At 44.6% G+C, this 23,462-nt stretch overlaps 1 protein-coding gene across 4 annotated transcripts in view; it reads left to right on the top strand.

Annotated features, from left to right (window-relative positions):
* The first annotated feature begins 1,360 nt into the window (after positions 1–1,360).
* SUFU (SUFU negative regulator of hedgehog signaling) overlaps positions 1,361–23,462 on the top strand; it is a 107,073-nt gene continuing 84,971 nt past the window's right edge. For all 4 annotated transcript variants that reach the window (XM_063102828.1, XM_063102830.1, XM_063102826.1 and 1 more), the window contains exons 1-2: positions 1,361–1,710; positions 5,842–5,976. In XM_063102828.1, the coding sequence (XP_062958898.1) occupies positions 1,529–1,710; positions 5,842–5,976 (317 nt within the window). In that variant the 5' untranslated portion in view covers positions 1,361–1,528. The remainder of the gene's footprint in view (positions 1,711–5,841; positions 5,977–23,462) is intronic.

Genomic DNA, 23,462 nt, shown 5'->3' on the forward strand with positions numbered 1-23,462 from the left:
GCAGCCGGTAAGGGGAGACTAAGGAGCGGCCCGACCTCGCCTCCGAAGAACTACAGTTCCCAGCGTGCCTTGCACCCGGGTTCGAGGACCAGCCGGCTTTGGAGCCCCGCCTAGTTTGAGAGACTGGACGTCGCATTTCCGACGCACAATACCTTGGGGTTTGTCGTTTCCATAAATTGAATAGACAGGGGCAAAGGTTGATGGTCGCGTTGCACGCTGGCATCTGTAGTCCCTATGAACTAGTTCGCAATGCATGCTGAAGTATGTAGTCTTCTCGAGTACTTGTCTGTAGTTCGGTTTGGATTGGTCAATAATTTGTGGATTTTACACGTCAGTCTTGCCACTCCCCCCACCCCCACCCCTTTCCCTTGGACAATATAACTGGCCATGTTTTTTATTTGGGTCTGTAAGACATTAGTAAACATCCCCTAGCACCTCACACTCTAACAGGAAATTTTAACTAACACACACACACACACACACACACACACACACACACACACAAACACACACGGGAAGAACATATTCGCAAAACAAAGGAAAATAATTTAACTTGCATAAAATTAGCTTTAAGAAAAAAACTATACAAAAGTCAAGCAAGGGTCCAGCTCCTGTATCGGCCAGCGGCCAGAAAAAAAAAAAGCTCTACATTGTATACATTGTCGTTGCTTTTCGCAATTTTTGGATAGGTGTGAACTTTGTAACAGGCTAACATTGGTCTGAAGACTGGCATTTGGAACTACTGGTATAAATGATATTCAGGTCATTAAAACATCATCTAAGGGTTTAAGGAATTGCTCTAGTATCTCTTCAGTTTTCATGAGGAGCTAGAATTGACATCGATGGTTCAGAAAATGGAGGTGAAAAGAGATTATGTGTCACCGCTTTCAAGTGCATTTTTCTCTAGATTATTTCCTCCCCCGCCCCTCTTCAAGTTCAGAGATTCTTTTGTCAACAGAATTAGGAAACATTAGATTTATAACCTATTAAAACTAATGCCACACGGACGAATTTATCAATGCATTGTCAGATTTATGTTTACATCGTTGTTAGCAGCGTGTCAGCAAAACGGTGGCAAGCCCTTTGTTGGCACATTTCTCAGTGCTTTCGTGGGACCCTAGCACCTCAGGACGCCTCAACATCTCTATTTAAACCTGGGTTCCTCCTAACACTAGGGGGAAGCAAAGAGCCTTGGGACACTCCCAACACAGGGAGAGAGAGGCGGGGCCTGTTGTTAAGTCACGCCTTCCCCACCTGTGACTGGCACAGATGCTAACCAATGGGTGCCGAGATAAGGCGCGCCGGTGCCCCGCCCCCTTGAGCTCCCCGCGGCCCCGAGGCACCCTCTGGCCGACTCCGAGGAGGCCACGGCCTGGGTGGACGGTGCGCCGTGCGCAGGCGCGGAGCTAGACCTCGCTGCCGCCCCTATTGCCTCGGGGAGTCTCACCCACTGAGTCCTCCCGCTGGCCCGTCAGTGCTCTCTCCCTCGTCCGCCCTCCCCGGTTCCCCCAGCGCCCTACGCGCCCCGATGGCGGAGCTGCGGCCTAGCGGCGCCCCCGGCCCCACCGCGCCCCCAGCCCCTGGCCCTACTGCGCCCCCGGCCTTCGCGTCGCTCTTCCCCCCGGGACTGCACGCCATCTACGGAGAGTGCCGCCGCCTTTACCCTGATCAGCCGAACCCGCTTCAGGTTACCGCTATCGTCAAGTACTGGTATGTCTCGGGCCGCGGGGAGACGGACAGGGACGGGCTGGGAAGGGTTAAAGCGCTGGGGGCTTTAACTGGGGGCGAAGTAATTAGCGGGAGGGGAAAGAAGAAGGGAGGAGAATGGTTAAAGCACTTGGAAGAAGGGCTCCATGCTGTGAGGGAAGGAGTTAAGGCTTAAGTTGGGAATGGGGACAAAGGGGTTAACGGTGCCCGTGGGTAGTGAAGAGTTAACCGGGATTAGGAGAATAGAGTGAGAACTGAGAGTGTGTATACGAGCAGAGGGGGGGAACAGTATGAGAGAGGGAACTGTAAACGTGGTGAAAGGAGGGGGCGCCTGTAGGGGGTCATTAGTAGGCGAGGGGAAGCCAGGAGGAGGGACGGCTGAGATGGGATGGGGGATGCCAGGGGAGCCTGAGGAGCCTGGGGAGCATATGAGAAGGCTTTGGAGGAGCGAGGCTGGAGAAACTCAGGGGGCACGAGACTGCCGAGCAAAGGGGCGGGTCTGGGGGCCTGGGACTCCCCTGTGGGTTAGGAAGGGAGCGAGATGAGAGCGTTGTGCTTGTGAAGAGATGAGGCGGAGGTCTCCTTTTGATACCTTCCCAATGAGCTCAGATGCTCAGTGCAAAGCTTTTGCTTTTGAAGTTTGAGGGAGCGACTCTTACTGATAAATTTTTTGCTTACTTTGCACTGTTCTCTTGGTGCAGAGCGTCCTTCTGGCTCTGCAGCTGCTTTGCTTTAGGACATTAGCTAAGCACAGGGGCAGGGAGATCCATGCTTTGGTTCAGCATTAAAGGGGACCACAACTTCCCACTTTTAGTAGGAAGTAATTGGTGGAGAACTGGGACCCGGTCAGGGAAGAAAGAAGTGCGGTGGGACATTAGGAGGAGCTTCTGGACATTAGCTGCAGTTTCTCCGGGAAGCAGAGGGTAACCCTCAAGTAGCTCTGTTAAGGATCAGTTTACATATGGGTTGCCCTTGGGGGTAGGGATGTTCTTTTCTAGTTTCCCTGTTTGCAACCTTTTTCTTCCTGCAGCTTTTGGGCAAAACAGGTGTTGGGCGACAATGTCCTCGTGGTCCTTCTGGACCTAAAGTTAACTGAGGTATTGGTTGAATCTGTCCAGTGCCACATTCATGCAGACACTGTATTAGATGATGCCCCTCAGTGAGTCCTGAAAGACTGATCAGGCAGCTGCTTGGGATGTGTGGCAAAGTGTAGACTGAAGGGGGAAGTGGATATCTTTGCTGGCCACCTCTCCCTTTAGGACTGAATCTTTCTGCTCCATAATAACCTCTTACTTCCCATGGAGAGGGCAGTCAATAGGCTTTGCAAAACTGAGGCCAGCTCCCTGTGTCAGTGGAAGGATGCAAAAAGGCCGACAGCATGGAGGCCTTGGGGACCAGCCACTTGCTCTCTAGGGAGGGCCATAGTGAGCACCCTCCTCTGTCTGGGTAGCCAGGAGGAGGTGTGGCCAGCAATGTGGTCCTCACTGGCAGGCAAACTGGTCTTTGGTTGAGAGGAGTTCTTGAAGAGCGCTTCTCAGTGGAAAGCAGCTCTTGCTAACTAAATTACCCATTCTGATTGTGCCTCTATTTAACTATGTGTTGTGATGGACTTGTCGTCGAGTGTCCTGAGTAAAGTGGGCCTTGCTCTGCCATTCTGTTTGTTCAGGCCTCATTTGAGTGTGAGTAGAAATCCCTACACAGATTCCGGCAACTGTTTTTATGTCACCCAAGTGTTCATAAAGGATAAGAGTTGTGTGTAAACGGTATCAAAGCACATGCAAAGGATTAAGACTGTTTTGGACATTTGGTTTTTTTCTTCCTGCTGCAAGCTTGTTAACCAGGTCATATCTTCACAGATGGACCAACATTTGATGAAGAATAAAGCGGATTGCATAGCACTTTGAGAAATTAGAGATGCTGCCTAGATGCAGAAAAATATGAGAGGGAACAACTCAGTGACTAGTTCTTTCTAAGATTTGCAAAATTAAGATCCCAAAGTTTGTTCTTATCCCTCACATTTGGGATCCCACGAGACCTCTTCAGTTCTAGCAGGATGACTGACCCAGGCTGCTTGGGTCTGGCTGTGCTCCAGGGTGCCTTGAGATTCCTTTTGCAGTCGAAGGGTGGCTCTTCAGCTAGTGGTCCCTGGCTAGCAGGGACATTCTGGCTGAAAGTTGAGACTTTGATAAGCAAGGATCAAAGCTCAGAGGCAGAACCTGTACCTTGGACCCACTTCAGTCCTGCAACTGCCCTGCAGAGGGAAGTCAGGTGTTTGAAGAATTGGGTTGAAGGATGCTCTGGGACTTTGGATAACATCTTTTTCTAAGTGTTAAATATTACTGTTTTCCATATACTCATCTGGTAGCAGAGCAGAGTGCTCTGTGCTTGGGGATGAGGTTAACTTTGTCTGATCCTTGGTCATTTCCTGCAGTTGGAGTTTTAAGTCGAAACCTCTCTCCTTGATGTGACACCTCCAGGAAGATGTGGTCAGAAAGAGGGCTGCTATGGTATGGCAGATGAAGTGAGGAATGGTGAACGCAGTTTAACTGCTTCTTGCTGGATGGACCTAGGCTGTAGGAGGGACAGGATTGGGAATTTGCAACAGGAAACCGAAATAGATAAGGGATCTATAGTCACTCCTATCTGTTCTGGGTTCTGCAGCTATAAGGGGTCCTTGCAGGGGTCTCAACTCTTTTCTTTCCTCACTCCCCCAACAAATTTTCTAAATCCAACTGTTTATGGAATTAGTCAAATGATTTGGCGAAATCAGAGTTAAGGAAAGACATGAAGATTTATCCTATTTCCTAACCCTCTCAGTTGAGATTCTGAGCTATTTGTAGTGATTTTCTTACACGTTCTATAAATAACTTAGCATTTCCTAGGAGAGAATAAGGGTTTCTGCAAAGGCACATAATATCCTGGCATATGAGGATGAAACCAGATCTACTGGTTTTAAATAGTGTTCAAATTGCATAGTACCAGCACACTTGCTGGGATAACAAGTAACATGTCTTTTATTCAGTTGTTACCTTTCCTGCAGCACACTATCCCAGTTGCAAAATGCACTCCATCAATGTCCCAAGGGCAGGCAAAGTTTTTGCAGTCTGTGGAATGGTCAGATGTCTGAGACAGCTCAGACTGCAGTGTTTGTGGGCAATGCAGACTTCTTTCTGCTGATGATTTCCATTTAGTCTGATTCTCAAGTCTACCAATTTTTCCTATCCATTCTAAAGAAAAGCAGGATTTTCTTTTCTTTTCTTTTTTTTTTTTAAAAAGCACTAATTACTCTACTGAAAGGAACTCTTTTTAAATTAAATCCTCAGTGCGAGATAATGACTGAATCTCTTCCTTAATGGCTTCTCTTTTGGAATTGTGGGGGAAATTTAATGTTGTCCTCAGAGGCCCCAAATCAGTTAATGTCCCAGCTCTACCTTTGAGGTAGCAGTCTCCTGGGATCATTTTCTGGATGCATGCACTCACAGGGCTCAGCCTGGCTCCTGCTGCAGTTCTCTGTGCAGAGCTGAGCTAGCCTAAGTTTGGCCTTTGTCACTTGCAATGATAAAAGACCAGCTTTGGTCTATGGGGTGCAGGCTGGGATCTGCACGGACTGGAGGCTTTGGGTTTGTTTAGAGCAAACTGTAATTAACATAGGGCACAATATAGTCTTTCAGGAATTAGCTTTCTAAGAGGCAGGAGTGGAGCGGAGCGAAGCCTTTGCTTCCCAGAACAATGCCCATTGGAGATGCTCCGGATGGTCTTTCAACAGTGGCCAATTGATTGACTGATGCATCCCTTGCCTTGAAGCGTGGCATGTTTACAGGCACCATAGAAGAGAGATAATCCCTACCAATCACATTGGTGAAAGCAAAATGGCAACCACCCAGTCTGTTTTATTTCTAAAAGAGGCCCTGCCTGTTCGGGGTAGGAGAAGGGAGCCTGTTGTTCTTTGGGTTTGGGCAGCCTCAGCTGCCCATCCCTTGTTCTCATCCCAGAGAGGTGTAGCCACTCTTTAGTTATATTTCACCCCAGGATCCCCCAGGATGGGGCCTTTAGGTTTGCAAGGAAGAGCCCCTCAGCTTGACATTGTCTGGTTTCCAGGCTCACACTGACACCGCTGTGTTTTGTCTTTTGCAGGTTGGGTGGCCCAGACCCTTTGGACTATGTTAGCATGTACAGAAATGTGGGAAGCCCTTCTGCCAACATCCCTGAGCACTGGCACTACATCAGCTTCGGCCTGAGTGATCTCTATGGTGACAGCAGAGTCCATGAGTGAGTGTGTGCCATCTGCCCACCCTCCTCCTGTCTGTTCCTTAGCCTTCAGTCTTATTTCTGAGGTTTTCCTAAGCAGGGGTGATAATGTCATAGTCCTGTGAGATTGGCACATCTCAGGTAGAACCTCTGGGTTTCTGCCCTCTTCCTTTATCTGTTTGTGCCAAGGCGGTCCAGGTTAGCACCTGAACTCTGCTCATCTAGTGCAGGAAAGTATCAGTGAAGAGCAAGAGTTCCAAAACCGTCAGGTTTTTCCATGCTTGCTCTGGAATTTGGGCTCAGAGGCAGGCAATATAGCTATGATACAGAACTTGGGCTGATGCCTCTAAGTCTACTTCGTTTTTCTCCCCAGCTTATTATGAAAACTTTTAATCATAAAGCAAAGTTGAAAGAATTTTACAGCTAACACTCATATACCTACAACCCAGATTTTGCCATTAATATTTTACTCTACTTACTTTATCACAATCTATTCATCTCTCTGTCCCTTTATACATATTATCTACTTCCTTTTAACCTGCATTTACCTGTGCTTAGATTATCCATAGCACATTTTTTGTACTGTTCTGCTTCCATTTGTTGCCCTGTACAATTCTAAATCCTATCTGCATCCCCTACTTCCCTCTATAATCATCTAATTTGTGTTTAGGGAAAGCAAACACATTTTAAGTTAATTATGTTTAACTTAGTATTAAATCAGCTAAAACAACAACAGTAACCAGAATAATTATAAAAGCTAATGTTTATAAGTGCTGATTCTGAACCAGGTACTCATCTAGAGACAGTATGTCTATATGTTACTGACAAATTTAATTTTCACAACAACCCTATCATTTTGGTAGATACTAATGTTCACCCCATTTTACAGATGAGGAAACTGAGACACAAAGAGTATCTATAACTTGCTTAATGTCACATTTTGGAATTGGCAGAGCCAGGATTTGAATACAGGCAGTCTTGCTCCAGAGTCTGTACTCTTAATGACTTTTAAGCAATTATATCATCTACTCCAATAAGCTATCATCTATAGTTTTTTAAAAAATATATATTTTTTCCTTATATACACTTTTGAGGAGGGGTTTTGCTTCTCCAATTTAAATGTAGGCTTCCCTCCCCCTCATTAGCTGATTTTATTTCTACTGTCATATCCTCTTCTGTTTTTTGCACCTTTTTACCTTTTATGCCATCTTTTTTATTGTATCTTTTTCTTCTTTCTATTTGCAGTCGGTTGGTACAGGGATTGAACCCTGGACCTTTGTGTTATCAGCACTATTCTCTAACCTACTGAGCTAACCGGCCAGCCATGTATCTTTTTTGTATCTTAGTGGTGGTTGCTTAGCCAGGCGGGTTGAAAGAGTAGCAGGGTTCTTCCTGTCCTGCCTCAGCAGGGAGGCTGATTCTGGAGATGATGACGATATGATGATGAAGATGATGATAGCCTTTTTTGTTTGTTTTTTGTTTTTTTGGTGGCTGGCCAGTAGGGATCCTTTGACCTTGGCGTTAGCTCAAACCAACTGATCTACCCAGTCAGCCCTTTTTTTCTTTGTTTTAGTCCTTACTATCTTCCATGTCATTGTGTTAAATATTTTATAATCTTATCAGGTTTTCTTGTTATCTCCATTTTATAGATGAGGAATCTGAGTCTCCTGGGGGGTTAAATTAATTGCTCAAAAGTCACACATCTAGACTATAAAAGAGCTGGATTTAATCGGGCTAAGTTCAAAGTCTGAGCTTTTAACCACTGGGCTGTACCTCCTCTCTAATCACTGACCCAACCCAACTTCCTCTTCTTTCCTGTTAAGTTAGGAGGCCCAGGCCTCATCTCCTCACTGGTCACGTGTTGAGAGCAATTTCTGGGCCTGCCTTTATAGCTTTCCAAATGGATCCATTGCAGTGTCAGCAGAAGGCTTTGGGAACAGGGAATTAATCTTGCCTGAACGGGGACCCTGCATTACAGTATTAATAATGGAGATAGAATAGCAAACAGATGTGGGGAGTAAAGGAACTATGCTAGACTTTAATTCATATTTTTAATAAGAACCTTCAAAGGGTATTTAGTGCAGCTAGTCTGTACCTTTTTGTTGAAAGATTTATTCTAGTTAAAAGAATACCATTTCCTATGTGGCTTAAGGATTCTTCCAGTGTACCAACTTATCAGGTATGGGCCCAAGGCCCAAAATAATATGAAGAATGTAATTGAGAAAGCCCCATATTTCAGAAGGAGCAACCTCTGAATTTGAAAAAAGGCCTTCCTTACTGCTTTTCCATTTTAACACTACTCCCTTACATGTGTATCGTTTCTACATGATGGGGCACTTGATATTCATATGTCATTTATGAAAAGAGTGAGACTTCCATATGGGCTTTTACCTCACTATTTGAGCCTAGTATTTTCTGGCATTACATTCTGCCAGTAGAAGGACATGGAAGGAATGTTCTCACCTATTTATCCTGTTCTGGCCTGTGTTGCAGAAGTCAAAAGTACCTTTGTAATTGGCCTTGTGCTGGTGTGACTGGTTTCTTCTTGATCATGTTAAGTTTCTTGAAGAGAGATCTGCTTTTCCAAACATTTTATGTGGTGAGGCCTCTTAAAAATGGGTTAATGGACTGTCATTTAACTTAATACTTGAAGCTGAGGTCAGAAAGGTCAGTGTTCTACCATGCAGTTTAAGTGCTGAGAGGCAATGCATTGATATTATGGCAAATGAATCTCTGGCAACATTTTTCTTCTACTGTCTTTTGTCTTCTCATTCAGTGAGAAAAAGGCAGAAGCACTGGTTCATTTTTTCAGCATACATTCATCAAGCACCTGTTTTGTACCAGATACAGAACATCATAATAGATATATGGGGGATTAAATGGCAAGACATAATCCCTGTCTCAAGGAGTTCATGTTCTGTGTTATTTATTTTTTTATTTTTTATTTTTGTTTTCGTGGCTGGCTGGTACAGGGATTGAACCCTGGACCTTGGTGTTATAGCAAGGGGCTCATGTTCTAGAGGGGAGACAAATATAAAGAGATGGTTTTAGTATTGAATAATACATGCTATGATCTGTGTGTAGAACGTGATCTGGGAGCAGAGAGGAGGGAGTGACTTTTAGTCAGACTGCTGGATTAGAAAAGGCTTCAGGGAAGAGGTGGCATTTGAGAGGAACCTTTTAGGAAGGGTCTGGGCTGCGATCTGCAGCCTGAGACTCCAGAATACCAACATTTACTTTTAGGACTGAGAGGGAATTTAAAAATCTTCTCGTCTTGTATTTCCAGAACTTCTAGTGCCACCTTCATGATTTTTGTCATCTCTAGTATTATTTATGGTCTCTTTAAGCTATCCTCTCCTTTTTTTTTTTTGGAAATAATAGGGATCAGAATGCGTGATGTTGGTGTTACAAGTCTGCACTCTAACCAATTGAGCTAACTGGCCAGCTGATCCTCTCCTTTTTTTTAACTGACATATATATTTTTAAAAGTTAAATTGCTACCATATATGGAAACCAATATCACTTGCCATAATTTAAAAATGAAGAAATAAACACAATGAAAACAAAGCAATGTTATTAAATTCTAGCTCAATTCTGTGGCCTGTCACAGAAGGTTGTACGCCTGAGGCCAGCTTTCTCTTTGTTGAAGACATTAGCATTTATGAAAGAGGTGTTAAAAACATATGCTAACACCACTTACCTCCCCGACATAATCAGAAAAATTGAAAGAGAATTGCAAAGGGAACTTTTAATCTTATAGTATGATTCAGTATTATTTATTGTCATAGATGAGTCCCACACTTGGGAAACACTGATCTAATCCATATTCCTTAATTGTACAGTTGAGGAAATTATAGTAGCCTGCTATACCCCTGTGATTGGGAAGAGAGGAATGCATGGGGCATTGTTTTTCTTTAAGATAATAATGTAAGCATACTTTTTTTTTTAGATTTAAGTTTTTACTATATTCTAGGTTAGTGCTAAGTTCTTTATATAAAATTATCGTTTTATGTTACCTTCACAGTAATTTTACCCTCACAGTGAGATAAGGAATTCTTTTTACCTCTTGCTTACAGATACCGAAACTCAGGCTTGGAGAAGTTGTTGCACAGCTAGTAAATTAGAAGCTAGGTCTGGTGATCCCCAAGCCTGTATTCTTAGTCACTGTGCTATATTGCCTTTCTATTTTAATCAGTCAACAGCATTTATTAAATGATACTGTGCATTTCCTCCTGTTAGAATCTTTCTGTCTCCTTACAGTTTCTTGAGGGTAGGGAGAGGCAGAAGTGCAGTGCTGCTCTGCATTTCTCCGTGTTCCTGGCAGGCATGCTTCAGCCCCACACTGGTAAAGAGGGTAAAAAGAGAAGGTAAAGTGGTAAAAGGGGTAAAGAGCAAGCTGACTGGATGAGCCCTGGAGTGGCCATTTCCACCCAAGTTCTTTCCCTATTCACATTCACTAAAGGAAAGAGGACAAGAGAGCACTTGTTTGGATCAAAAGGTTAAGAGGCTGTTTCTGGAGTTGGAGAGATGGAGCAAGTTCCCGCTTGGGGCAGCCATAGGGGAGAAGAGTGCTTTTCTAGGAACAGGGTAGAGACTGCCCTGTTGTTCTGCCCCTGGACTTGGGAGCGGAGCCTCAGCTGCCAACTGTTTGTCAGAAGCCCGAAGCTCTGGCCTTTCCCTTTGTGGCCAGGCTGTTGTGGACTGGAATGTGGGGATATGTGGGGCTGTGGAAGAGGTGGCTTTAGCACCACTCTCTGTGAGGATTTCTGGCTGCTCTTGGTACTGCCAGCAGCTCTGGCTGGACTAAAACTACAGAGGCCTGACCACAGCACAAGAGGCTGGCTAGTTGGAGAGTATTTGTGAACTCAGGCAGACTTCTCTGGTGGGTTTCCACTGGGGCAGGTCATCTGCTCCACATAGTGGGCAGTTCCAAAGACAGACTTTCTGTGGAGTTGGCCCAAATGCTGGCAACCGCATAGGTAGAGCCCGCACCTCACCACATGGGAGACCTAGGCTCTGCCCCACAAACGCTGACTTCTTGGTAGGCATGTCCAAAAGAGTTTGGAGTTGTTCTTGCTTCTGTTGGAGGCTAGAACTGCTGCTGACTGGCTTTTTGTGGCTGCCTCCACTGGGTTGGTGGAGAGCTTCCTTTTCCCTTCATGTTCTTCTTAGCTGGGCTCTGAAGCCACATGAGTTATTTATTAAAACACTGGATACAGATTAACTTTTCCACTTGTTGTTTAGTGTGGCCTCGGTCCCCTGCAGTCGAGAAATGCTTATTTTCCCTCCTCAAAGCTTGATGTGCAGGAACTTTTTAATGTGCCATTTCATCCCCTGGGGTGTCCAATAGAAATCCTGCCTTTGCCATACACACCTGTCCTTGGAGCCTGGGCCTTCCTCTGGTTGGGCTTTGCTTTCCTCCCAAGGCTCTCGTGAGGCTGGCAACCAGCATGTTTCACTAAGCCACCTGCAGATGGCAGGTCCCAGGCCTGCTTCTGGCTGGGTTCAGCAGGCTAGAGGAAGTGTTCTGTAGGCTCATGAGAGGGCAAGCCTCCCCGAGGCCTTGGTTCCTCTGCCTTTCCTCTCAGAGGTGTTTGGTTTCAGGATGACTGTTGGTGTGAAATGCTGGAGTTCTCTGCTAAGTACAGGGGATCTGGGCCACCATGAAAGAATGAGGTACCCTTGGTTTTGGCCCAGGGTGAAAAGAGGAGCCAGCAGGGGGGCTAGAGCTCTCCCCGAAGCTGAAGGTGCCACTCTGGGTTGGATTTCAGGCCTCATGTCCTGAATTTTTTACTGTTCAGGGGAATTCCTTTTCTTTTGTAACCTCAGGAAGACCTAAGGCATTGTGGGTGTTCCGAGCAGATCTGTGTGAGTATGTGGCTTTATCCTTTCTAAAGCATTTCATTTGCAGCATAGATTGTTTCTTCCATCATGGGGTAGGTATTCCAAATTTTCCAATTCAGAGAGTCCCTCAGCAGTAAGGGGATAGTTGGGAAGAGATTCCTCTAGCTAGCCCAGTTAAAATACACTTAAAAAAGTCCAAGAGGCGTGGTTTTGGGATGTGCCTACCAGGCCACAGTGGTGCCAGGCTGGTCAACACTGAGAGATTTCCTTCTCTTCCTAAAGAGACTTGGAAGCCTTTATGGGTTTGACACAATCTGATCTCTGAGTCCCAGGATTCTTCCCTGTTCAGCCCACCCTTCTGGAATTTTATTGTCCAGGCCGTGTCTTTTTCTACAGTGAATGCTGGCACTCATATCTCCCGTGTTCTAGGTCTGGGTTTGCCAGCATTTCCCCTGTCCAGCATTCTGATTCCGAGGTCCCAACTCTGCCCTTTGATTCCTAAATTTATTCCTACATCCTGTCTCTGAGGTATCCAACTGAGCTACGTTTCCTGTTTTGGTAGCTCAATTATGATGTCTGATCCTGAGATATGCCTGAAGTTATCTTGTCCTCTCTGACCTGAGCCCTGAGGAATGGTCTTCTTACCCCTCCAAATACTTTGCAGCTCTCTGACCTGCCTGCCAAGCTCTCAGACAAGGACTAGGCTGTGCAGCACACCCCACCAACAAAGCTATGTTGAGTGCCCTGTATGGGCAGAAACGTTGGACAAGGTCATGTGTTTGAGTGGAGAGGCAATGAGAAATCAGACCTAGCCCCGGTCCTTAAAAAACTGAACATGTGCTTGCTAAGATATGAAAAAGTCCTTGGGAAAGAAGAAGATGATAAAGATTGGGGCTGGGAGCAGCTTTTGGCTTTGCCTGTCTCCCTATGACTTTGAGGCTGTTTCCCCTCACCCTGTGATCTTCAGTGCTTCAAGAAACTTAAAACATATAATAATAATTGCATATACTTATATCCCTTACTTTATACAAGGCACTATTCTAAGTGTTTTATATAAACTCATTGCATTCTCAGAACAGCTCTGTGGGTAGGACTTGTTATCCTTATTTTTAAGATAAGGAAACTGAGGGGAAGAGATGTTAAGGAACTTATCCACCCAGCCAGTGAATGCTGGAGCTGGAACGATATAAACCCAGGCATTTTGGATCTAGTAGTTCTACGCCCTCCACCTCCTGCAGAGAGAGAGAGCTGGAGAACTCTATTAAAATTATGCACCCAAGTTTAGAGTTTTCTTGGATTAATGGAATGATTATGACTGAGTATAGTTAATCAGGAAGTGCTTTGTAGGGGATATACTGAACTGGATGCTGAAGCAACTTCATAGAGAAGAAAGGGTCCTTCTGGGTAATTGCAAGAGGATAAAATTGGACAGTAGGTGATAGGATTCTGTGTCATCTCTCAAGTCAAGACTTCTACAGCCTTACTGTAGTCATTTTCAGTAAGTTGCCAGGAAGGTCTGCAATTCCTAAAAGCACAAGGGTGATGTCCTGGCTTGGATGACAAGTTCACGTAGTCATGCTTTTTCTTATGTGGTCAGGGATATACCCAGCATTCCAATAGCCCAGAGCATGTGTTGGCCAGGATTTGTGGGGTACCTGATCATTTTTTCTGGGGATGGGTGTAGAAAGAGGAACACTTCCGAGCTGGGAGTACCTCACAACCATCTAGTTAAGATGTCTGTAGTGCCAATCTAGGAAAAAAATTTTGTCTTTTGGGTTTCTTTCTTTCTTTCTTTCTTTTTTTTTTTTATTTTTTGGCAGCGGGCCAATACAGGGATCAAACCCTGGACCTTGAGGTTATCAGCACCATGCTCTAACAAACTGAGCTAACTGGCCAGTCCGGGGAAGAATTTTTGTTTTGGTATAAAGACATCTTGCCACCCTTTCTCCTATATCAGTGCAAGCAGTCATTTTTTAAAAACATTTTAATTCCTTTAATTTATTTTTAATTAATAGCCTTTTTTTAGAGCAGTATTAGGCTTATTGAAAATTGAGCAGAGTTACGTATAGCCTCCACTCTCCTCTGCTTATAGTTTCTCCTGTTATTAACATTTTGCATTAGTGTGGTACATTTGTTACAATTGATGAAGGAATATCGATATGTTATTATTAACTAAAGTTTATAGTTTATATTAGGGTTTACTCTTTGTGTTACACAGTTCTGTGGGTTTTGACTAATACACGTCATGTATCCACCATCACAGTACCATACAAAATAATTTCACTGTCCTAAAGATTTCCTGTGCTCCACCTATTCGTCCCTCCTTCCCCGCAAACCCCTAGCAACCACTGATTGTTTTACTGTCCCTTAGTTTTGCTTTTTCCAAAATGTCATATGTATAGCCTTTTCAGAATGGCTTTTTTTCACTAAGCAATAAGCATTTAAGGTTCTTCCATGCCTTTTTGTGGCTTGATAGCTCATTTCCTTTTATTACTGAATAATATTCCATTGTATGTATGTACCACGGTTTATCTTTTCATCTATAGAAGAACATCTTGATTGCTCCCAGTTTTTGGCGATTTTGAGTTAAGTTGCTATAAACATTTGTATGCAGGTTTTCGTGTGGATGTGTTTTCAACTCATGTGGGTAAATAAGAGTGCAGTTGCTGGATTATATGGTAAGACTATGTTTAGCTTTGTGAGAAGCTGCCAGACTGTCTTGTGAAGTGGCCATACCATTTTTAATTCCCACCAACAATGAATGAGAGTTCCAGTTGTCCTATGTCTTCACCAGCATTTGATATCGTCTATTTTTCGGATTTTAGCTATTTTAATAGATGTGGAGTGGTATCTACTTGTTTTAATTTGCAGTTCCCTAATGACATATGCTGTTGAGCATCTTTCATATGCTTATGTGCCATCTGTATATCTTGGTGACATCTTTTTTGTTTTTGTTCCTAATCTCCTCCCACTCCCCACTCTACCCCTGCCCATACATACCTTTTTCTTACATTATGCGTTCAGACAGTGGTACTAATTGTTTTCTGGCATATTTTCCTGTTGGTCATTTCTCAAGCCATTAAGTGAGTTAGATCCCCTGAGTAGGTGCTGGGCTTACTCTTGAATTCCTCAGTCTCTGTTTTTTTTTTTTTTTTTTTTTTTTTAAAGACTAGTCAAGTGAAGCAGTGAGAGTGGGGAAGAAACAAATCTGTAACTGGTTGTGATCAATTAGTTGTAGCACTGAGACCAACTTCTATTGGTTTTAACTGGGACTGGCTCATAAGTTCTGTACCTTATGTTCTCCAGTGATGGTGTCTTCCATAAAGTGTAGCTGGTTCTGGGGCCTGCAACCTCAATCCCAAGGTTTGAGATTGATGTTGCCCTTTAGTACAGAGTATAGAAAGACTGATGTGCAAACTTGTTCACTCCAGACCCTATCGAGCTTAACCTTGCCTTAGATGAGAAACGAGTATACCATGCTCCTTTGAGGCCCCAACTAGACCTCAAACTTTCTGTCTTAGTTGAACCAGCATCAAGAAGACAAAATCTAAGACTTCCTAGCTTGGCCTTTTCCTGTTTCATCCATTATTGTTGTCCAACTTCTTAGTTATAAATTTGCTTTTTTTGAACGGTCTGCAGAGCAACATGTCCAAGTTTTATTGTGACTGCTATGATATATACCTCACCTATGACTCTCCATCTGTGAGAAAGACACACTGCAGTGGTAGGAAACACAAAGAGAATGTGAAAGACTGCTATCTCAAATGGATGGAAAGGTCCAGCCCGTGGCTCACTTGGGAGAGTGTGGTGCTGATAACACTAAGGCCAAGGGTTCAGATCCCTATATAGGGATGACTGGTTGGCTCACTTGGGAGAGCGTGGTGCTGACAACACCAAGTCAGGGGTTAAGATCCCCTTACCAGTCATCTTTATTAAAAAAAAGAAAAGAAAAGAAATGGATGGAAGAGCAGGCTCAGAGCCTGATTGACAAAACAATGGCTGCATTTCAACAAAGAAAAGATATCTGTACTCCATCCTCTGCTCCTCCTCTTGCAAGGGCAATGATCCTTCCAGGCTCCTGGGACCTCCTTGTGCTGGTATAATGCCAGCACCTCATATGGGGGGCCCTCCCATGATGCCAATGATGGGCCCTCCTCCTACTGGGATAATGCCAGTGGGACCTGCTCCTAGAATGAGGCCACCCATGGGAGGCCACATGCCAATGATACCTGGTCCCCAAGATGAGACTTCCCACTCATCCCATGACTGGACAGATAAGAATAAAGGGGAGGCCTCTTTATATCAGTTTTGTATTACTTGTTCTACTTCACCGGGAGATCATGGTGCTGTGACTCTGCATGTTTTCTAACAGCATGACAAGGAAGACTTACTCTCCCTTCCTGTTAAAGAGAGAATAGTTTTGGAAGAGAGAAGTGGGATAAAAAAAAATTGTGCAGTTTTCATTTGTATTGTGAAATGTGAAAATAAAATAGTCAACACCTTAAAAAAATTTTTTTTTCTCTTCTCATGTATAAAGACAGTTGAACCATTTTACTAAAAATGTTGGAAATTAGAGAATGGAGAAAAATTCACTCATAATCATACCACTTTTTGTTTACAATCCTATATCTGTTCTCATGATGATTTCCACAAGCAATTCATAGTGAGTGATGCTGTCCCAGGTGTGCATGGGGCTTCCACTTTGTGTGAATCTCCTGTTTGGGGTTTGACATCTTCTAAGGCTTCCCTGCTACCTGGTTAATGCTATTTTCAAAATTCAGCCTGCCCACTGCTGCTAGGGTTTCTCGATTCTGAAAACAGAATATTTATTTGGGAAGATGTTACCTGTTACACTAACTACATCCATTTTTTTCCTCCTTGACTTCTCACAGAAGTGAAGAATGGTTTAGGTATTATACGTACTGACTGTGCTGGTTGCCCACCTCTCGGTTAATACTTAAATCCTTTAAATACAAATCACAACTTTCCTATCAAACATGATGGTGGTAGTCCAGAGGGTGCATGTTGTTCCTATTGTGGTTTTCTCCTTAGAAAGGTCAAGATTTGGTGATCAGTGTCACCTGGAAACAAACACCATGAGCCTCCTTATTTCTCTTTTTTGGGTGTATAGATACAGAAGACTGAGACTGGGCTTACAGAGTGCCCCAGGCTCCTCGTACCAAGGTACACAGAAGGTTCACAGGCATTAGCACAAATGCCTAGAGATGGGTGAGATCCTTTTCAGGTAATTGCCTGAAATAAATGGTCTACCATTTAGGGCTTGTGAGATTTTCTGTTACACATAGGAACTCAAACAATGTAATAACACTGTATGTCTGCAGCAAGACTGATCGATGGATCTAGGAGAAAGAGTGGCCCTCCATCCTTTCCTGGCACTGGATCTCAGGTGATGAGTGGGCAGGCACACTTGGTTCCCATCCAACATTAATCATTGACCTCTCTTCTTTGGAGGGCCAGACATTCATTTGTTGCACAGATCATCAATGTTGGGACACAGTTCTGAGCATGGGGTATATAGTAATGAACAGCACAAACCTGGTCCTGATCCTCATGGAGCCTTCAGTCTTTCAGCTGATGGGTCCTTGAACTAGAAAACATTCTGGAGAGATGGACCTGATGCAACTTCAGCACCTTAGGTCATCACCTGGCACCTCCTTACCTCCACTTCTGCAGTCCATGCCTTGAGGCCTAGTGGAGGGCTCTTTGCAAGCTGGTCCTGAGGCTCAGAAATGGGGCCAGGCCTATGTTTGAGGCTAGGCCAGTTGCCCATTTGTCAGTGAGAACATAGGTTCATAGCAGCTTCTCAGAGAGGTGTGGTTTGCTGGACTCCAGGCCTTTTACCAGCGTGTTAGAAAAAGATAGTGGCCCTCAAAGACCCCTTTCCTTCTTGCTCCCTCCCGTGTTACTTAGGCTCCCAGTCCCTGGTCATAGAATCAGCTTTGCCACAGGAAGGCCAATCCAGGAGATCAGGAGATGTTTTTGTTTTTCCAGTACTGACCTTTATGTGTTACCTGGGGCTGCTTGGAGCCCTGCCCTTTGACCACCAGTTTTCCTTACTCAGACCTCAGGCCTTTCACCATGAGGTCAGGAGCTCAGGGGCCATGGCTGTGGGGAGGAGTAACTGCTAGAGAATGGGGTCTGGCCCAGGCTCCCAGTACCAGGGGGTCAAGCTGGCTGGCTGTGCTTTCTGCCTGTGATGGATTTGACTCCTAAATACTTACGAAAAGCTTGGTTGGTTAGAGGAAAAAACATAGTGAAAACCGACAGACGGCACTGCAGCTTGCACTAACCCCTTTTCCTTCCCGCTTTAGCTTTTCCGATATATCGGATTGCAGACGTACTTGATTCCTGCCCTCCTGGAGCCAATCTGGCAATTTTTCATTCCTGTAGCCAGGGGTTTTACATAGAGAAAATGCCCAAAAGGAAGGAGGTTGCTGAGCAGGGGGCCTTTGGAGTTAGAGCTTTGCAGGAGCATTGCTGATGTGCATCCCTTAGTTCTGTGCTAGTTCTTTGGCCAGAGGCAGAATCCATAGCATCTCATGCCGTGGCTTCTCTGCTCAGAACCATCCAGTGGCTTCCTGCTTCACTTGAGTAAAGGCCAAAGGCATTAACCTTTAAGATCCTGTGTAGGCTACTTCAGTCCACCTTGTATCTGCTCCATTCACTCTGGCTCCCTTGCTGTTCCTGTGAAGTGCCAGGCAGTCTTCTGCCTCAGGGCCTTTGCATTTGTTCCCCCCACACCTGGAAAGCTCTACCTGCAGATAGCCCCATACCTTACTCCCTCACCTCCTTGGGTCTTTCTTCAAATATCTCCTCTCAATGAGGCCTTCTCTGATATCCTTATTTAAAATGGCAACGTGTACCCCCTCCATGAAGCACTATCCCCCTTTCCTGCCTAATTCTTCTTCAGAGTATTCATTACCATCAGACTTATTTTACTTATTTACTTGGTTGGTTTATTGTCTGTCTCCCCTTGCTTCCTAGAATGTAAGCTCACTGTGAATAGGGATGTATATTCATCCTATGCATTGATGTTTCCTCAGTGCAGTGACACATCCTTGTTGAACGAATGACGAAGGTGAAGGCAGCTCTAACTTTGGGGTTACTCCGGCTGTTGGAAAATCCTTCTCACCACCAGAGGTGAAGAATTCTTCCAGCCCAGCATCAAGTCTGAGAGCATTTAGCTCATATAGGAGCATTTCTTCAGTTTGGACCCTTATTCTCATAAGAGGGGAGATACCCCAAGGGCATTCTCTGGGAAGAGGTGTGATTTTGGTAAAAATGTCTGAACCTTGCTTTGTGAGGTGCTTGGTATATGGTAAGCACTTAATTTATTTCCAAAATTTTCAGAGCACATTACCTAAATGTTTGGTGTTCTATTAAGTTCTGGAAATACCATGAAGAGCAAGGCAGGCAATGTTCTGCTCTTGTGGATCTTACATTCTTATGAGAGAAACATGTAAAAATTATATATGGTTTTAGATAGTACATGTGCTATGTTGAAAATAAAGCAGGAATAATGTGCTGGAGAGAACCCGGGTAGAAGTAGAGGTTGAGGTGGGTGGAGAGGATGCATTTAGCAGTAATCAGTAATAGCTTCCTGGAAGATTTGAGCTGAGACCTCAATGACAAGGTGACAGCCAGTATTGTCACATCATACAACTTTTGGGGCACCGTTCATATTATTCAATGCAATTAGTATTGCCTGGAGTCGTACAGTGCTGGGATCCTTGATCATCCAAACATGAGAAGATCACAGCCAGTGTAAAGGCCCTGAGGCAGGAGGGACCTTGAGGTGCTCAAGAAACAGAAAGAAGGCCAGTGTGTCTGGGGCTTGGTAAGAGAGGAGGCCAGTGGAGCAGGATGAGGTTGCAGAGTTTGAAGACAAAGTAAAGAATGTGACATTCAAGACATTATTTGTTGACTGATGAGGACAGCAAAGGGATGACGTGATGGGAACATGAGTGGAGTTTTAGGAAGCTTTCCCAGTAGGCTGGGACCTCAGCACTAGTGTGAAGGCGGGAGAACAGAGTCAAGTGATGGTTTTATTTCCCTAAAAAGGAAACAGCAACAAAATTGCTCAAAGGAAGTGCCATTAAGATATTTGAATCTGACTTTGATGGTGACTAGCAGGAAGGCTCATTGCTTTTTAATACTGCCTTATCTTGCTTGTTGTTGAATGTCTTGGCCTGATTATCTCTTTGAGGGTGGCAGTGGGAATATTATTACCATTTAGCATTGCTCAGCTGTGACATGATGTGCCCATGTACAGAACACAGAAAAAGTACAGTCCTTGGCCTTGGGCAACTGAGATGCTAAAAAGATTTGTTTCTTCCCGTTACCCTGTTTCAGGTGTCTCAGTCTTCTAGAGTGGCTGGCTTCTCAGAGTCCCAAAGCGTAGAGGGTGGACAAAAGGCCCTTGGGTAGACACCCTAGCTTCTGGGTCAGCAAGAAGCCCCTAGACTGCACACCTGTGTGCTCCCTTCCCAAGATAGACTGTGATCTTTCCACCATTGGCCTAGCCTGTCTTTTTCTATTTTCAAAAAGATCTTTGTAAAGGTGTTGCTTTAAGCCAAAGCCAGAAGAAGTGGGATGCTAAGAAACCCAATGAAGCGAAAAAACCCAAGCATCAGGCTTCTTGGCCTATATGGAGTTCCTATAGAGTGCCAGGCTAGCTGAAGATGCCCCAGTGGGTGGCTGGGAGTAGAGGGAAGAAGGTACAGCAGGTCTCCACCAGGAGATGGTTGGCTGTGAGCTTTCGCTCACCTGCAGGAAAGGTCTGCTGCTCCTGGCATGGGCTTTTCTTAAATTCAGTGTCTCGGTCCAAGAAGCTCTTTGTTCACTGAAAGCCCAGGACAGAGTTAAGCCGCCCAAAGTGTTAGGAGCCAGGAGAGTTTGTTTGGCTGGATTCTCAGCTAAATCAGTCCTGAGAACTACTGTTTTTAAACTTGAGGAATGCTGTGGGAACATAGTCCTTGGCTCCCAGCAGAGAGTCTCAGGAAATGTCTCCTTGAGTGAGGCAAACACATCCCATGAATCTGGTTGGATAGGGTGGAGTGGAAAGAGTGCATCTACAACTCAGAGTTAAAACTCAAAGGCAGCAGGCTGGCTGGTTAGCTCAGTTGGTTAGAGCATGGTGTTATAACATCAAAGTAAAGGGTTCAGATCCCTGAACTGGCCAGCTGCCAAAAAGAAAAAACAAAAAACACTCAAAAGGCAGCTGCCTGCATTTTAGCCTTGTCAGACTCCCAGTTCAGAGTGTGAGCATGTAGTCACAGCTGATGTGTTTTTTTCTTTCTTTTTTTTTTTGATAATTATACAAAATAGATTTTATATAATTGGAAGTTTAGTAAAATCTTAGCTATGTCAGAATATATCATATAAACATTCAAAAGAATTTTACAATGTTTTACTACCTAGTATAGTGCTTGTGTTGTCACAAAACCCCATTTCCAAATGTCTAATGAAGTATCAGTAATTGTGAATTGTTCAAAATAAAAACATCATCTCTGCAAATGTTTATTTGGTAGTTTGCTGAATTCTATTGTAACAGCTGTCCCTCAAAGCATGGTGGCAGTCAGGAAGAATCTCAGGTGTGACTTGAGGGTTCTGGGAGGGACCCATGGTCAGGACATTAGAGGAAACTGGGAGCCTCAGGCATCTCTTGAAGGACTGGGCTGATTAAGCTCCAGAGGCCAGAAGTTAGGGAAGCTGGAGGCATCTGCTGATATTTTAAGAGAGAAATGAAGAGCAGGGACTGCTTCTAGTGAGCCCAAAAAAAGGAAAGATGAACACTAGCTTCCGTGTAAAGATGCTTGCTGGGGCCAGATGCTGTGCTACCCCTTTACAGCCTCCTACCGCCCTGTGCGGTAAGTGCTCTTATCCCAGTTGGACAGTTGAGGAACCCGGGGCACATGGCAAGAAAGCAGTGAAGCTAGGCTTTGTTTCAGCTCCATCGGCCAACTCGCTGGGCTCCTCTCTCGCATCTTACTGGGATCCTGGAGTAGTATAATTTTATGCAGTTTCCACCCAAAGTCCACCTTGGGACCTCAAAGGGTCCAAGGAGCCTGAGACTAAGAATCTCTGCCACCAACCTTCCTCACCTCTCAGCTACCCTATGACTGCTGATAGGCTCGACACCCTGCCTGAGCCCTGCAGCCCATCACCACGGGCTGGCATTTACTTCCTACTCACCCTTTGTCCACAATTTTAGATCTCGTAAAACTTTTTCTCAGATTCAGTGTAATTAGTAAACATTTCTTTAGTCTCAGTATGTGTGAGTCACCAATAGTCAGGCAACTGATACTTGTTGAGTACCAAGTGACCAGCATTGTTCTGTGTCCAGTGTTTGTCACTTTGGAGGGCAACAAAGTAGTAGAAGAATGGCAGGACTCCACAGTATAATGAGAGAGGTCTCTGCTTAAAATGGAAAGGAGACCACATGGAGAGGAGAGTACTATATTAGGGATAAAAAACATGGTGTGGGAAAAGAGCGTTGTATCACCAAAAGACATGGCAATGTGATTTGAGAAGGGCTTTGACAGGAGGACTTAAGAAGATAAGGCTGTTCTAGAAGGGCCTTTCAGGCTGAGGGGTCAGCAAGTCATGGCATGGGGTGGGGGATGGGTTTTGGGGAATAGGATGTCAGCTGGGGGGCCGGCCCGTGGCTCACTCGGTAGAGTGCGGTGCTGATAACACCAAGGCCGCGGGTTCGGATCCTATATAGGGATGGCCGGTTTGTTCACTGGCTGAGCGTGGTGCTGACAACACCAAGCCAAGGGTTGAGATCCCCTTACCGGTCATCCTTTTAAAAAAAAAAAAAAAAAAAAGGATGTCATCTGGGGGTTGCAGCACAGGGTTGGTAATTGTGTGGGTGCCATGGGACCTAAGGGTAGAAAGGCAGGTTAGTATCAGAACTGCTGTCCAACACCTGTGGCCTGCTCCATTTCTCTGACTTACCCTTTGGTAACCTTACCCAGAAAGGGGAATGAAATTAGTCAGACCTGATATGGTCTTGTTTATAGATGCGCGCACGCACGCGCGCACACACACACACACACACACACACACTCAGATCCCAGTAATAACACCTCCTTTCTTAAATGCTTACAAACCAATTTATAAAATCTCTTATTCTGGGACTCTTAATCCCAAGGAAATTGGGATGTAAAAAAGGGGGATGTGCACAAAGATGTTTGCCAAAGCACAGAAGAGCACAGCTTTTGAAGCAACCTCATGTCCAATAAGAAATGGTCAAGTAAAGGACCATATAGGGTTTTCTTGTTTTTGTAATAGATGATAGTTACACTTCTTTCATAATGGGAAAAAAAATTCCAATATGAAAATTTTACCTACTTTTGTGAGCCAAGAAAATAGTATTTTCTTTATTGTGTAAACTGATAGATAAAAAAATGTAAAATATCAGAGTCTTGACCACCATAGTCAGTGTCAGAAGCTCTAAATTGTGGGACTGGTTCAAACTCATTACCACCACCTGGCCTTTGTAGTCCCAGGTGGCTTTGGTGAACAGGCCACCCTTCTCATTGGGCTGAGGCCTGTCCCCTTGGTCAGCATGTCTTTACTGAGCACTCCTGTGCCAGTCAGTGGGAGTGTATGAATGGGAAAATCCAGTCCTAATGGGG

This window comes from Cynocephalus volans, chromosome 7, assembly GCF_027409185.1.
Source record: "Cynocephalus volans isolate mCynVol1 chromosome 7, mCynVol1.pri, whole genome shotgun sequence".
Taxonomy (NCBI): domain Eukaryota; kingdom Metazoa; phylum Chordata; class Mammalia; order Dermoptera; family Cynocephalidae; genus Cynocephalus; species Cynocephalus volans.